This window comes from Cygnus olor, chromosome 12 (genome assembly GCF_009769625.2).
Source record: "Cygnus olor isolate bCygOlo1 chromosome 12, bCygOlo1.pri.v2, whole genome shotgun sequence".
Classification (NCBI taxonomy): Eukaryota; Metazoa; Chordata; class Aves; order Anseriformes; family Anatidae; genus Cygnus; species Cygnus olor.
The window spans coordinates 17,414,042-17,428,737 of record NC_049180.1 but is presented as its reverse complement, the minus strand read 5'-3'; the positions used below and the strand labels follow the sequence as shown (position 1 = coordinate 17,428,737).

General features: G+C 43.7%; 1 protein-coding gene and 1 long non-coding RNA gene across 5 annotated transcripts in view; both read right to left on the bottom strand.

Annotated features, from left to right (window-relative positions):
- Positions 1-6,457, bottom strand: part of LOC121076451 — a 105,845-nt gene extending 99,388 nt beyond the window's left edge. The window contains exons 1-2 of one of the 2 annotated variants that reach the window (XR_005823516.1): positions 6,360-6,457; positions 4,346-4,528 (exon numbers count right to left, since the gene is read on the bottom strand). This is a non-coding gene — a long non-coding RNA (uncharacterized LOC121076451). The other variant, XR_005823517.1, reaches the window with a different exon arrangement.
- Positions 6,458-7,980: 1,523 nt separating this feature from the next.
- SALL1 (spalt like transcription factor 1) overlaps positions 7,981-14,696 on the bottom strand; it is a 16,262-nt gene continuing 9,546 nt past the window's right edge. For all 3 annotated transcript variants that reach the window (XM_040570734.1, XM_040570736.1, XM_040570733.1), the window contains exons 3-4: positions 10,363-13,775; positions 7,981-9,269 (exon numbers count right to left, since the gene is read on the bottom strand). In XM_040570734.1, coding sequence (XP_040426668.1) covers positions 8,829-9,269; positions 10,363-13,775 — 3,854 coding nt within the window. In that variant the 3' untranslated portion in view covers positions 7,981-8,828. The remainder of the gene's footprint in view (positions 9,270-10,362; positions 13,776-14,696) is intronic.

The following is a 14,696-nucleotide window of genomic DNA, read 5'->3' as shown; positions in this document are numbered from 1 at the left end:
ACAGAAAAAGGAGAACCAAAGAAAACATAGGTCCGCTACTAGATCAGGAGGGTCTCCTCACAGACAATGACATAAGCAAAGCAGAGACGTTTAACGCCTTCTTCACCTCTGTCTTCAACACTGATGATGGGCTTCGGGACCCAAGGTACCCTGAGCTGGAGGACCATGACAGTGGGAATGCAAACTCCCAACCAACCCTGAACGTGTGCAGGAATTGCTGCTCCACCTGGATCCATACAAGTCCATGGGTCCGGATGGGATTCATCCCAGGGTGCTTAAAGAGCTGGCTGACGTCATCGCGGGACCTCTCTCAATTATTTTTCAACGATCTTGGGAATCTGGAGAGGTCCCAGTAGACTGGAAGCTGGCAAATGTTGTGCCAATTTTCAAGAAGGGTAAGAAAGAAGACCCTAGCAATTACAGGCCTGTCAGTTTCACGTCAGTGCCTGGTAAAATTATGGAAAGGATGATCCTTGAAGTTATTGAAGCACACCTGGGGGACAATGCAGTCATTGGTCCCAGCCAACATGGGTTCATGAGGGGTAGGTCCTGCCTAACAAATTTGATTTCCTTTTATGATAAGATCACCCATCTAGTCGATCAAGGGAAACCAGCTGATGTGGTCTTTTTGGACTTCAGCAAAGCTTTTGACACGGTTTCCCATAGGATCCTACTGGACAAAATGTCCAGCATACAGCTAAACAAAAACATCATGCAATGGGTGAGCAATTGGCTGACAGGCAGGGCTCAAAGGGTTGTGGTAAATGGGGCCACATCTGGCTGGCGGATGGTCACTAGTGGGGTCCCTCAAGGCTCCATTTTAGGGCAAGTCCTCTTCAATGTTTTTATAAATGATTTGGATGTAGGACTAGAAGGTGTTTTGAGCAAATTTGCCAATGACACCAAACTTGGAGGAGTTGTGGACTCGGATGAGGGTGGAAAGGCCTTGCAGAGCGATCGGGACAGATTGGAGAGCTGGGTGATCACCAACCACATGAAGTTTAACAAAAGCAAGTGCCGGGTCCTGCACCTGGGACAGGGCGACCCTGGCTATACGTACAGACTTGGTGACGAGATGCTGGAGAGCAGCCCCGCAGAGAGGGATCTGGGGGTTGTGGTTGACAGCAAGTTGAATATGAGCCAGCAGCATGCCCTGGCAGCCAGGAGGGCCAACCGTATCCTGGGATGCATCAAGCACGGCATTGCTAGTCGGTCGAGGGAAGTGATTGTCCCGCTCTACTCTGCGCTTGTGCAGCCCCACCTCGAGTACTGTGTGCAGTTCTGGGCACCACAGTATAAAAAGGACATGAAACTGTTGGAGAGTGTCCAGAGGAGGGCGACGAAGATGGTGAGGGGCCTAGAGGGGAAGACATATGAGGAGCAGCTGAGGTCACTTGGCCTGTTCAGCCTGGAGAAGAGGAGGCTGAGGGGGGACCTCATCACAGTCTACAACTTCCTCGCGAGGGGGAGTGGAGAGGCAGGTGACCTATTCTCTGTTATCACCAGTGACAGGACCCGTGGGAACGGTGTGAAGCTGAGGCAGGGGAAGTTTAGGCTAGACATCAGGAAGAGGTTCTTCACCGAAAGGGTGGTCGCACACTGGAACAGGCTCCCCAGTGAAGTAGTCACTGCACCAAGCCTGTCTGAATTTAAGAGATTGGACTGCGCACTTAGTCACATGGTCTAAACTTTTGGGTGGACCTGTGTGGTGCCAGGAGTTGGACTTGATGATCCTTATGGGTCCCTTCCAGCTCGGGATATTCTATGATTCTATGAACTTGCTCAAGGTGACACGTGCCCAGAAGATGGAAGTTTCACTTACTAAATAAGGCCCTCACAGTTTAACCACAGGCAAAACATTTACCTAAAGCTTCCAGGCTCCAAACTATGCACAATTAAAATGTAATAAGTTCCATTCAACAGCATTAATATTAAAGTATGTGCATCAAGTTAGTCTAAGCATCAGTGGATAGAGGTGGAGGAAGAAAAAAAATCTGTTCAAACAGCACCAATGCATTAAATTAAATTTCAGTATTGCTGTCAACTTTTCATTTTCACTAATGGCTTTTAAGAAAGCCAGACATTTTCCTCAGTCCATTTTACCTTTTTCCTCCATTTGACAAATATTGATTTTCATTTCCTCCAAGTTTAAGTGCATTGAATACTATTGTGACTGTTTTGTTTGCTTTTTCGTTTGTGTCCCAGCTTTATCGAGGATGCCAGCATGAATGCATACAGCGTTGGAAAGAGAGAATTGGTTTAATAACTTCTTCAAATCCACGAGAGACCATGGGAGCACAGTCTGCTGTTCTGTATAGGTCGAGCAAGAAAAGTGACTCTAGGCAGCTGCCTAACATCAGTAAGGAGATGGCTGAAGAAATAGCCTTGGCATTTTAAGATGTTACTGCTAATGCTCTGTCACAACAGGACAAATTACAGAGTGTTCTTCCTCCACTTCAGTGCAAAGTTGGACATACTATCTTAAATGGCCTTCAGTGGCATTTTAAGCTAACCCTCTTTTGTAGGCAGTTGGCCCTTTAGGAGGCTTGGATTGGAATGTAACATATCATGAAATTCCTTCTCAAAGAAGTGGTAGCTTTACAAAGTCTTTTCTCCCTGACTCACAGACACATCAGCTCTACCTCTAGTTTCGTAAGATCTTCTTAAGCTTTGTCCCAAGTGTGCCAGGCATGTTCACAACTTCTACCTTAAAGCCTTATTTACCAAGTAAAAGGAAAAAAAAAACATACTGTTTTTGCAGTAATATGAATAAAGAGTGCTTATATGATTTATTCCACCCATTTAAATAGGGACAGGTGAAAGTCTCGGGGAACAAAAATAATCTTCTGGATGGAAACAGAAAGATAGTTACATCTTAAACTACCTTGGACACTTCTAGAGAAATCGTTCATGCAGTGCTCAGACACTCAGTGTTAGAAACCAAAACAGGTTGAACAGACTTAAGCAGGGGACTAAATTCATTTAGGGTTGTCAGCACCAAAGGTGTGTGCTGGTATTATGGGATCCCCACAACCAAACTAACCGTCACAAACAGCCTCATCCTCCTCAGCAGCTCTGACATAACTTGCCAACAGGACTCGGTCTTCAGTCTGGGCAACTAAAGCCTACAAACCTTTGAAATCGGTTATGTCCCTCCCTGTAATTTACTATTTGCTAGATTCTCTAGCCAACAGAAAGATAAAAGTTCATATGAACACATACTTAGCATTGAAGATGATTATCCCCTTAACTACTGTACACATGGAACAAATGTTGGCTTCACTATGTATTAAGTGTCACTTTAAAATGCCATTGAAAGGAAGACAATTTAGAATTATTCACAGCTAAAGAAAGCTCAAAACGGATACTGGTCTGAAGAAAGTCTTAACATTATTCATCTGGTTACTCTCATTGGCTCAGCTTTCAAACTATTTTTCATGGAAAAAAAAGCATCAAGAACAAAGCGGTGACCAGTGGGGCTAGATTTATGATGTTGTGCTTGACCGCTCCACTTTTTTCTTTCCATATTCAATCCCAAATACTGCTTGTGTTGCACCACCTGATGCCAGGTGCTGCAGGGCTTCTGCTACACCCACCTGACATTGTGATGGTGCATTTTTAAAACCTTTAAATAAAAAAAATAGACCTTTGCACTTCAGCACTGCCCCAATCAAAAGAGCTGTCTGTACAGATGTCGCAAATGCCTGCTAACATGGAGAGACTTCTTTCTCAGAGAAGGAAATGACACCAGAAGTTTCAGGGCAGAAAGTTCCAATAAGGACCTTCCTTGTTTGCACTCATGATTGAAACTGACATAGGCATGGACATACTTTTGGTATTCATCTAACCAGATGGAAACTGCTTTCCAAAAGTTACAGTAACTTCCGAAAGTTAAGAAGAGCCTGCAATTTGGCTTAGATTAGTTAACTGCTATGGAAAGGAAGATGTCATCACTTCCTCACTCTACAACCGTCCAGCAGGAGTTCTCACAGGTACACCGTACACAGTCATCTGTACACAAGCCCATGGCCCCAGCCACCATGCACAGCATTGCAGAGGATGCCTTCAACACCTCAGTTTTCACCAGCTCCCTCAGTGCTAAGTGGACTTGATCATTAAAAGATTTCTCTTTCCCCCTCTCCTGTGCTCACCTGTAGTGCTCCTCTTCCCATGTTATTAAATGATTTTGCCTCTTAAGAGCTTTAGACTGAGGATTAAAAAAAAAAAAAAAAAAAAAAAAAAAAAGATAAAACAGAAACAGAACACACTCTTGGTAGGACAAAGCTATAATATGATTTGTGCCTGAAACTTAATTTCAATCATTGCCGTGCTTGCACCCACTCACTTGTGAAGCACTCCCATCACTGCACATGGTTCAGGAAGTCCCAGTATCTCGTGTCTCTAGAACGAGGAGATCTTCCCAAGGAAGAATCACTGTGCACATGCCATTTCATAGGCATCTGCTAGGCCATTGCCAGTAGTGGCAGAGGGACTGGCTCCAGGTTGCCGTTCTGATATTAACTATAGCCTATATGTAAAAAACAGAAATACTAAAATCAGAAAAGTGAACATAAACATACCTATCAGTAACTCTATTCTCAGCTGAAAGTGCACGTTTTCCAACTATTCCTGTTCTTCCCTAAAGACAGATATGTCCAAACCTCTATTCCTCCTTAACATTTTTGTCTAGAGATAGGTGTATATATAAGAGATTCTATTGTACGTGAAATCTTTAAGTCATTCTATTTCAGCTCAACAGCTAAAAGACATATTGCTTCTGGCTTGTGTAAATAACTGCACCCATTTATTTGCAAAACATTATTTTAACTTGTCAATGCATATTAATGAGGGAAGGAAACCAGATAGAAAATGATACTTTGATTAAAAAATAAAAAAATTGAGAAGTACTGCAGTCTGACAGGGAGACGGAAAAAAAAAAAAAAAAGACGCACAGTCACACCTTCACTTGCGAAGTAAAACTGGCCTCCTGCAAAGATGCAACCAGGTAGCTCACAACTTGAGGACTCCCAAAAGCAAAAGTACAACACCCCCCCCCCCCCCCCCCCCAGAAAAAAAGTCAGACCAAACAGCAACTGTTGCATTTTGATGGTCAGCAAATATTCTTTTCAAAAGAGGGTGGAAGAGATTTGGGGACTCCTGGGGCAGGGAGGGCTTGCAATCTGTCCCTGAAGAAGTCTCAAATCACACCCCGGGCACAGGGGGCAAGCAGAAATCCATCCACCTTTTCCCCAGACAAAAAGCATTTGGATTTGGGCGTCATCTGCACGTGAACCAAGCCAGGCAATTTGCTGCCCCCCTTCCCGTCACATCCCCATCTCGTCAAGAGAAGCCTCGCTCCTACCCTTCCGAAGCGGCGCTCTCTCTCCAGCCTGCTGGGTCCTTTCGGCCAGCCCCCCCACCCCCTCCCAGCCTTTCGCTCCCTCTGCCCGCAGCTCCCCGGGGTGCCCGGGGAAGCGAAGCGTTGCGGGGCCGGCGGCTCCTCTCCGCCAGCCGCTCCCGGGGGCAAGCCGCCTCCTCTCCGGGACAGCCCCCGGATCCAGGGGGCTACAAGGGGGCTACCACAGGCTTTGTTCAGGCGGCCCGGGCAAGTTTCGCCCGCTACCAGCGTCGCTTTTAACTAAATCACGTCTCTGGGTGAGGAAAATTACTCGTGTCGATTAGGTGAATGCGCTCAACGATCGTTGGCGCTTAGGAAAAGAAAAGAAGAAAAAAAAAAGAAAGAAAGACGCCGTGCTTTATTTTAATGGATCATAAAATTGCGATGGGCGAGAAGGGAGCACGGAAAGAAGGAAAAACTTTGTTGCTAATGAGAAAAACGCGGCCGCACGAGCAGGACTGTAAAGGAAAAGAAAAGCGCTGTTCCTGACAGGATTAACGCCATGCTCGTGACCAGGCGACATCGAGGCGATGCAGGCACCTTAGTGCGCCTTCCAGGGGGCGGCTTCGGGGAGAGGTAACTTCCCCCGGCCCCATGTCAAGTAACGGGAAACTTAACATCCTCCTTTCCCAGAGTGAATTATCCCCCCACACACACACACCGTACCTCCCAGCTTCTCGGTTCCTCGACGGCCCCGGGACAGGGCTGGGGGACAGCGGGTACCCCCCTCGCACCCACCTTCGAGGTCTGCAGCTAATCGAAGCGGCGCCAGCTGCCCCCGGGCAGGGTTAACTGGGGAGCAGCCGCCCGCCACCACCTCAATCAGCCAGCCGGGGGGGAGCTCGCCCTTCGCAACCCGCCGCTCCCTGAGGAAACCTCCTAGGCCGGGCTCCCTGAGGAAACGTCCGCCGACAGGCAGGGGGAGAGATGAGGGGTCTGCCGCCCCCCGGGGGCGCCTCACCTGGGGCGAGGAGCGGGAGCTCCCCGGGGCGGCGCCCACCTCCCCTCCGCGTCCCCTCAGCGGGCGGGGGTTACCTCAGCCGCGCCCAACGGTCACCCCCAACGGTCACCCCCAACGGCCACCCCCAGCCGAGGGGCGCAAACCTAAGCTTGGTTCCAAAGGAGAATTAGTTAGTATTTCGTTGATAAAAGCATTAAAGTCTGTTTAATTTACCTTTTTCCGAGACCGAGCGGTGACTCGAAATTTTTAAATATTCACATTGACAAGCCAGCGGGCTCTAGCATACAGCTTACACATGAACAGAAACGCGTATCATATACCGGAGGAACTGTCATGTTCACACAGGGAAAAAAAGTTCTAAAGATGTGGAGTCCGAGAGGTATTCAGGCTACAGCGTTTGTACTTTACTAAGTATTCATAATCATACTAAAATTCCTCAGGAAAAGTTTTTCTCATCCCATCACTTCAGTGTTAAATCCTCTGTCATGCCCCAATTGCAATTCAAGGTACTGGGCGGGGGGAGAGCAAGGAGATTACTTCTTCTAAAAGGCAACCAACTCCTCCCATACATACTGATATCAAAGGAAATCCCACAAAGCAAAATACCTGAATTTTGGAATTGTAAACAAAATATATGTATATACACAATGAACATAACATTGGTCATTCCTGTTGTGTGGGTTTTTTTTTTTTAAGCATCTATAATTTGAAGGCAGCCAAGCTGATTTATTTTTCATAAATAATAATGGTAGGGAGATAAAACTCTACCAGGTGAAAATACTGAGCTGGATTCTGTCCCCAAACTCCCACTGAGGTTAACGATCATTGCAGGTGCATAAGGGAAGCCAAATCATGTGCAAGGCCAAAGCAATTTTTTTTTTTTTTTTTTTTTTACAATCAAGTTATAAACTCCATATAATACATGGAGACTTGCAAGTGGACATCTTAACACAGATATAGCAGCGTAAGCATGCCACAAACATAGAATCTCATAGAATAAAATTAATATCAAATATAAAGCATTTGAACCAAATCAAGCCTTAAATGCGATAAAAAGTATTCCCTTCAAAGGAAACTTACCTAGGCCCAATAAGGTCTTTGCTAGCAGCATTTTTTTTTTTAATAAAGAAATGAAAAATGCCAAAATATCTACAATTTTATGAGAAGGCGTAGTTGATTAGTTAAGGAGAAAGTTCCCATTATTAGGGAGTATGAAAAATATACTAGCAATTAATATGCAATACATATATGTATACCCATACTTACAAATATAAACACACACATACACCCTGGACAGTTCATGTTAACCAAGGGAAAGGCTAAATAATACATTCAAAGTGATTACTAAATACAGGTACACTTTAAAAACACAAAGACAGCAAATTTTATCTGTTGCAAAAATGTATTTGATTACTCGAGTAAAATTACAGTATCTCTGCTGTTAGTAAGTATTAAATGTTAAAGAAACTGGACCTCTTTTTCCTTTCAACTTTCCAAGAAAGTGCATGTAACAGTCCAAGGTTCCCCCTGCCCCCCCCCCCCCCCCCCCCCCCCATACCTAATATAAAATAAACAAACACTATACTTGTTCCCTTGGTCAAGGAGTAGGGCTTGGTCTTGTAAGGAACATATGTACATTTTAATGAAAGTGATGTCTTATTGTATATACAGGAGCATCTACAGTTGTCCACGGAAGTTGTTCAAGATGCTATACTTAGCAGCATTGTGAAAGTCCAGCACATTTTCTATAATGAATATACCTACAAGGCAAAATGTTACGTCTCAGTTTCAACTACCAAAACAACACTTCAGTATCTTCTCTAATAATCTGCGTGCTTATTACTGTACAGAAATGTATTAACATTTAAGACGACTCAAGTAAAAAGCACAATACAAATAACAGTTCAAAACGGAAAAATGTTAAACCTACAAAAATTAAAGCAGTTTTAATTTTATAATAAAAATCAAAAACTGAGCTGTGTAAAGGACCCACACTGTTCAGTCTATATTCTTTCAGTCCTTTTCTTAATTCTGTTTGGAAAAATTAAACAATGTATGTGCTGATAAAATTTCCAGCAGGATCAAAGTGTACATTTATATACAGATTTTTATTAGAGATCTAATGCATCACTGAGGCATTGCATCAATACCAGAGTTCATGTTAAACTGGATATAGAAAATAAGTTAATGCCAGAATAAGATCACCTAGCAGAACAGACTTGCAACTGCTATAAATGTTACAGCAACTTTACAGCACTCTAGTCGATTAGTATTTAGTTCAAAATACAGGAGACCAAAGTTAATGCTTGCATTTGTTTGCAAAGCAAGGTTATATCACTAATAAATAAGCTCTCTTAGAACTCTAGAAGTAGAACATGGTACAAAAAAAAAGTCTTTGCAATGTTGTAGCTTGCAGTTTGAAAAAAGCAACCCTAGGTTGCACTATTTGCAGGAATGTTATAGTTTTTTCTAATTTGTTACAATTTCTTTATTGTCTTCCACGAAACGTGTAAAACGGAAGTTTGTCCCATTTTCATTGCTTGCCATTTTCTCCAGACCAGCTAGAGGTGCGTTGGGTTCTGAATTTGGGAGCTTTTCCAGGCTTCCCGTCAAGCCGCTGATGGGCGAGCTGCCCCCGTTGCCCAGGCCCCCCGGTGGCGGTGGGATGCCGCCGTTCTGGATGACGGAGATCTCGTTGGTCTTCATGGCCAAGCCATTGGAGAGCGCTGCTGCGTACTGGTTCCAGAAGCTGGAGGGGTCTCCATTCCCTGACCGTGCAGCCAAATCTTTCTGAAACATTTCTGGGAACTTTACAGGATTGCCTCCTAGAAATGTCATGGGGCCATCTACAGAAAGTCGTCTGCCTCGTCTTGCAGGAGTACTGTTCCACATGTGAGTGCCCATGTGAACCTGGAAAGACAGAAAGAAGAAAACAAACAAACAAAAAATAGTGGTTGGCAGGGATTTCTAACTAATTTTCATCACAGCGAAGGCAGCAGTCCACAAACATGTCCGGTCTTGTTATGTGATAAAGGGCACTAAAAGTTCTTGGATGCAGGGCTTCACTTCCCATCTGGAGCAATAAATAAGCTGCTTCTGGATCAGCCCATCACCATTACCCAGAATACTCTTTTTTTCTGCTGAACAATACATTGCTTGTTACTTTTTTTCAATTATTACTATTTTTTATTACATGTATTTAGCTCATAATGACTTCATGTTACTCTGTCAATTGCAGATAGCTGCTTTTGGGGCTAGAATTGCTATGTCCACTTTCATTGCAGTGGTAAATATTGTATTTGACACCCTTTACCCTATAAACGTCCTTTTCAGAGAGGCAGAAAGTATCCTTTACTGATTGCTCATTGGAGAGCCTCGTGTATAGACAGAATGGCCTGAAAGTAATTATTCATCTCACATTACTGGCAGCAACCTCTAGAGAAATACTCTGTCAACAGAAAAATGTACACAGTAAAGTGCTCAACTGGTGTTCTAAAACTTAAGTATATTTGCTTTTCCAAACACATATCAGTAGGAAATGTTAGTTATATAATCAATTAAAGCAATGCCCATTAGTTCCAGAATTATGTTAATAGTTTTTTTAAACAGTAATTATTTTACATGATAGTTATGAAAAAACAACATCTTTGAGAGCCTTTCACTTCTTTAAGAGGTGTGTGAGTTACTAAATGCATTTCTCTATTAATTAATACTTCTTACCAATACTTGGCTGTTCTGTTTCACACTTTACATAGATGGTCTTTGCTGGTAGGTGAACTCTAATTAAGCATCAAAAACAGATCACGCTTCGGACCTGCTGCCAGTGCAAGCACTCAACAAGAGCCCATCTAGTACTACCACCAGGGCTGACTAAACAAACACTCCAGTTGTCATGCCACAGACACCCAAAGGTACCACTGCTTGCAACGCTAACAGATGTGAACACTGAAAAAAACCCAGCAAGGCCAAAATGAAACCTAAGAACAGCAAGAGGAAAAAGTACCTTCAGATTGCCTTTTGTTGTGAATGCTCTTCCACATATAGTGCAGGCAAAAGGTTTCTCACCAGTGTGCGTCCTTTCGTGGATCTGCAGAGCGCTGGAGGAAGAAAACGTTTTCCCACACGTGTTGCAGTAGTGCTGTTTGGGGGTTCTTCTGGGGAGAGCAGGCAGCAGGACAGGGGACGTGGCAGAGGAGGAGAGCGGCCCCACAGCAGCTAGACCAGAGGGTGTCTCCTTGCTGTCCTGAGGAGAGCCGTGCACGAAGCCGTTAACCTCAGTCTTTATGAGCGATGACAGTGAATTAGCAGGCATAACCGAAGAGTTCTGATTAGGGCCGATACTGGAGCTGGGCTCAAAAAGTTGTGATGGTAGATCTCGCATTTGATGTGTCAACATATGTTGCTTCAAATTACCCTTTGTGGAAAAGCCACGATTGCAAACTGTGCAAATAAATGGTCTCTCTTTGGTATGACTTCTGTAATGAATGTCCAAGGCACTCTGACAAGCAAATGTTTTGCCACAAATGTCACATGCGGTGTTTTTAAATTTACCTCTATCTCTGAAAGGAAAGAGCATACTCAGAGACTCTTCTTTAATCGTTTTATCAGTGTTACTAGATGTCAAGTCCAAAGCACCACTGTTTGCAGGGGTTGGAGACAAACCATTGGCAAACTCGCTTGGTAAAGCTCTTACTGGTTTCTCTTCGATACTTGGTGACTTGTGGTAATCATTAGTGCTGTTGGATGGGGACAAGGCCTGCATGGAAGAGGTAGACTCTGAGACAGCAGGGCTTCCAGCACTTTGGCTTTCCATATCACCACCGACCGACGACGAATCATTAGTCAAAACATCCCCTTCCACTGACCCATTTTCAACTGACTTTAAGCTTGCCTGAAGTTGTTCAGCAAGTCCTGCATTGATCATCTTCATCTGGTTTTCCAAAGCAGCAATACTTGACATTTCCAGGGGCAGAGGGGAAGAAGACAAGCTGTCTTGTGATGCGTCTGCAGATTTAGGTGTATCTGGCACACTGCTGTCAGGACAGTCTTCCATGTTCTCATCTGAGAAGTTGTCTATATCATCGAAATTCTTATCATCAAAAGATCCCGTATCGGATTCCATTGACTCAGGATAGTTTTCCGTGACCAGGGTGTTAGGGATCTGCCCTCCCATGTGCATTCGGATATGCTGCTGTAGCACTACGGCATTGGTGAATTTTTTCTGGCAGATCGGGCATGAATGTTGTACTCTCAGTGGGGGCATGGCACGGTGGACGCTGTAATGAGTCTTTAAGTTGCCTTTAGTAGTGAAAGCACGACCACAGATTTTACATTTAAACGGCCTCTCACCAGTATGCGTGCGATAATGCATTTTCAGTGCACTCTGGCAACTGAGAACTCGGTGGCAAATGATACACTCATTTGGATCAGTTGCCTTTTTATCTATGTTTTCTACCAGTTGCTGCAATTTCGACGTTTCGGATGCTGGCGTTGAATCCAATAGTCCTCCAAATGGAAACTTTGCCTTAAACTGCTCTGACATTAAAGGCATCAGTGGATTTGTAAAAGTGGCAATGCTGCCGGAGCCCGAGTCTGCTGCCGGTGAGCTCACAGAGCTGCTCACGTTAGCAACGAAGCTTGTGTTTTGAGGGTTTTCTTCCATTTTGCCGTTTGAGGTAGGCAAAGCACCAGCCTCTACCTCATCAGAAAGTCCATTGGAGATTTTTGATGTGGGGTCAGCTGTTCCCGAGTCGCTCTTGACAGAGCAGGGAGGGCTAGCAGAAGGATAGCTAATGGGAATCGGCTGAGGCTCCTCAGTTTTGATGAATGGGGTCAAGCTTGGTATCGTTGGTGGGAGTGGCAGCCCCACAGAAGTCGTCAGGGTGGAGAGGACTGGCTTGCTGTCCAGCCAGCTCGTGACAGGTTTCTCTGGCGGTATAGACATCCCATAAGGAATACCCGTGCTTGTAGGAATATTGTCCAAATGCTCTGGCACTGGGTACGGATTCATCTGAATATGAGGGTATTTTTCTTTATGACGCTGAAAGTGGACTTTTAAGTTTCCCTTTGTGGAAAACCTATTTCCACATATGTTGCATTTAAATGGCCTCTCGCCAGTGTGAGAACGTAAATGAATCTGCAAGGCACTGTCACTCCCAAACACTTTAGCACAGAACCTGCATTTATGCTTAAAGAATGCCTCATCTGAATTACTTTTTGCTTCGAAAGCAGTTACATTTGGTGGCTTGCTTTTTCTTTGCTGTGCCAAGGCAGTCAAGGAGTTTAAATCCTCTGCAGGTGTTCCAATATTGGACAAGGGACTGGAGAAAACAGAGTTATTAGGGGTGGGCTGAGGTAGAAGTGGATTAGATGCAGGACTTAATAAACTGCTTATTGCAAAGGCTGGTGAAGATGATGCTGATACTGGTGGGTTGCTGAGCTGTGAGCCACCAATACTTGAAGCCACTTTTTCTGAGGACGGTGTTGTAACTGCTGCTGCCAGTATGTTAATATTTGGAGAAGAGCCGCTACTGGATGGAATTATAGTGTTGCCAGGGTTGCTCTGAGGTAGCTGTATAGGGGGTAGCTGTTTCACACCACTGATGCTGGCAGATTGACTAGCAAGGCTTTGTGCTAATCCAGCTGCTGCAGCCAGCTGCTGGGATAAATGGGAACTTAATGTGGACAAGGGGTTGGCAGATGTTCGTAAAGTACCTTGAGATGGGCTAGAAGATGTTGGCATGTCTGTATTTTGGGAAGCCAACAATAATATTTGGTGACGAATTTGTTCAATCAGTTGCAACTGGTGGATCTGCTGCTGCTGTAAAGCCAACAGTTGCTCCATCAGTGCAGGTACAGCAAGCTTGTTATTCGACGCACCGTTACATCTTGCTTCCTGTGAGAACTGTGCTACTGCCACTTTAGTACTCTGAAGGTTTTCAATTATTACATTACTATTTATCACTGAAAAGTTGCCTAATGTTGTCAGATCCCCTATGTGAGGTAGAGAGGTTGTTACAGCTGAGGTACCCATTGTGGAGCTGTTACTGCTTGTAATACTATTGTTGACACTCTTGGAACTGCTACTGCTATTGTTAATGCTGGAAGCCTCCACATCCATGGATTCTTCCTTGTCAAGTTTGTTATGCTCTGAAAGGTCACTGCAGTCTACTTGATCTGTGTTATTAACTGTGTCATTCATCTGTTCATCAGGATTATCAGGAGGAGAACTAGGAGGGAAGGTTTCAGAAGGAGAAGCTGGATTTTCATTCACAATTAAAACTAATTGATTTTTAGTACAGTTCTTCTTGTGTTGCAGGAGATCTGATAATTCAAAGAACTCAGCACAGCACCTGCCACAGACGTGGGCGTCCTTGTTCTTAGTGGTTCGATTTGCTTGACCCTTTTCTGTGTCTCCTAAAACATCAAAAGACAATGGATTAGAAACCAAACAGTAATACCAAAACAAAACAAAAAAAATCTGCAGGACATGTTTTTTTTAAAAGTACTGTTTTTATCTACCACTCTAAAATAGACTAAGATTGTACATGAAAATTGATCAATATTTCTACTTCAAAAATATCAGTCAAAAGCAACATTTGAGACTGCAGATGGGAGCTTTATCAATCCCTATGTCTTAGATGATCATTTGCTTCAGATAATCCATCAAAATATAAAATACTATGAACTGAAGACATTGGGGCATAATGAAATTCCATAGCAAAGTATTGATTTCCAATAATTCATACCGCTTATTGTCTAGTTGTCCACTGAGTGCAAATCAACCATTTGAAGGACTCATTAGACTCTCACGTTCCTGTCAACCTTGTTCATTTTCAACCAATTCAAAGATATCTGTGACAGTTGCCCCATCACTAAACTAATTTGTAGTCATTCGAGGCCCCAATCAGATGTTGACAAGAAAAAAAAGTATATATTACCAAGCTACAGACTGACAACCTCCCCATTTCTTCCAAGTTACTACATAAGGTATAAGCCCTGAACCTGTAAGACAGAATGGTTTTCCAACCAAATTTAATTCCGCTGCAGTTACAGACATCAAACTCAACAGAAAGGAAAAGAAAAATCCCTAATAAAATGGTAACATTCATATGACTGTGCTGAGGCACTTTAAAGACCACTTTTAATGCTTCAAGCAATACTTCTAAAATTAAACAAATGCCATATTTGCCACCACATATTTCAACAAAAGCATTCCTTGTGGGATTCTGATCTGAAAATTGCTTGTATAAATCCGGACAAACACTGGGAATGTCATGAATTTACTCCAGAGTAACAAATGCTAGGATCTGGCCTCTTTTCTATAAAGCCAGCTGA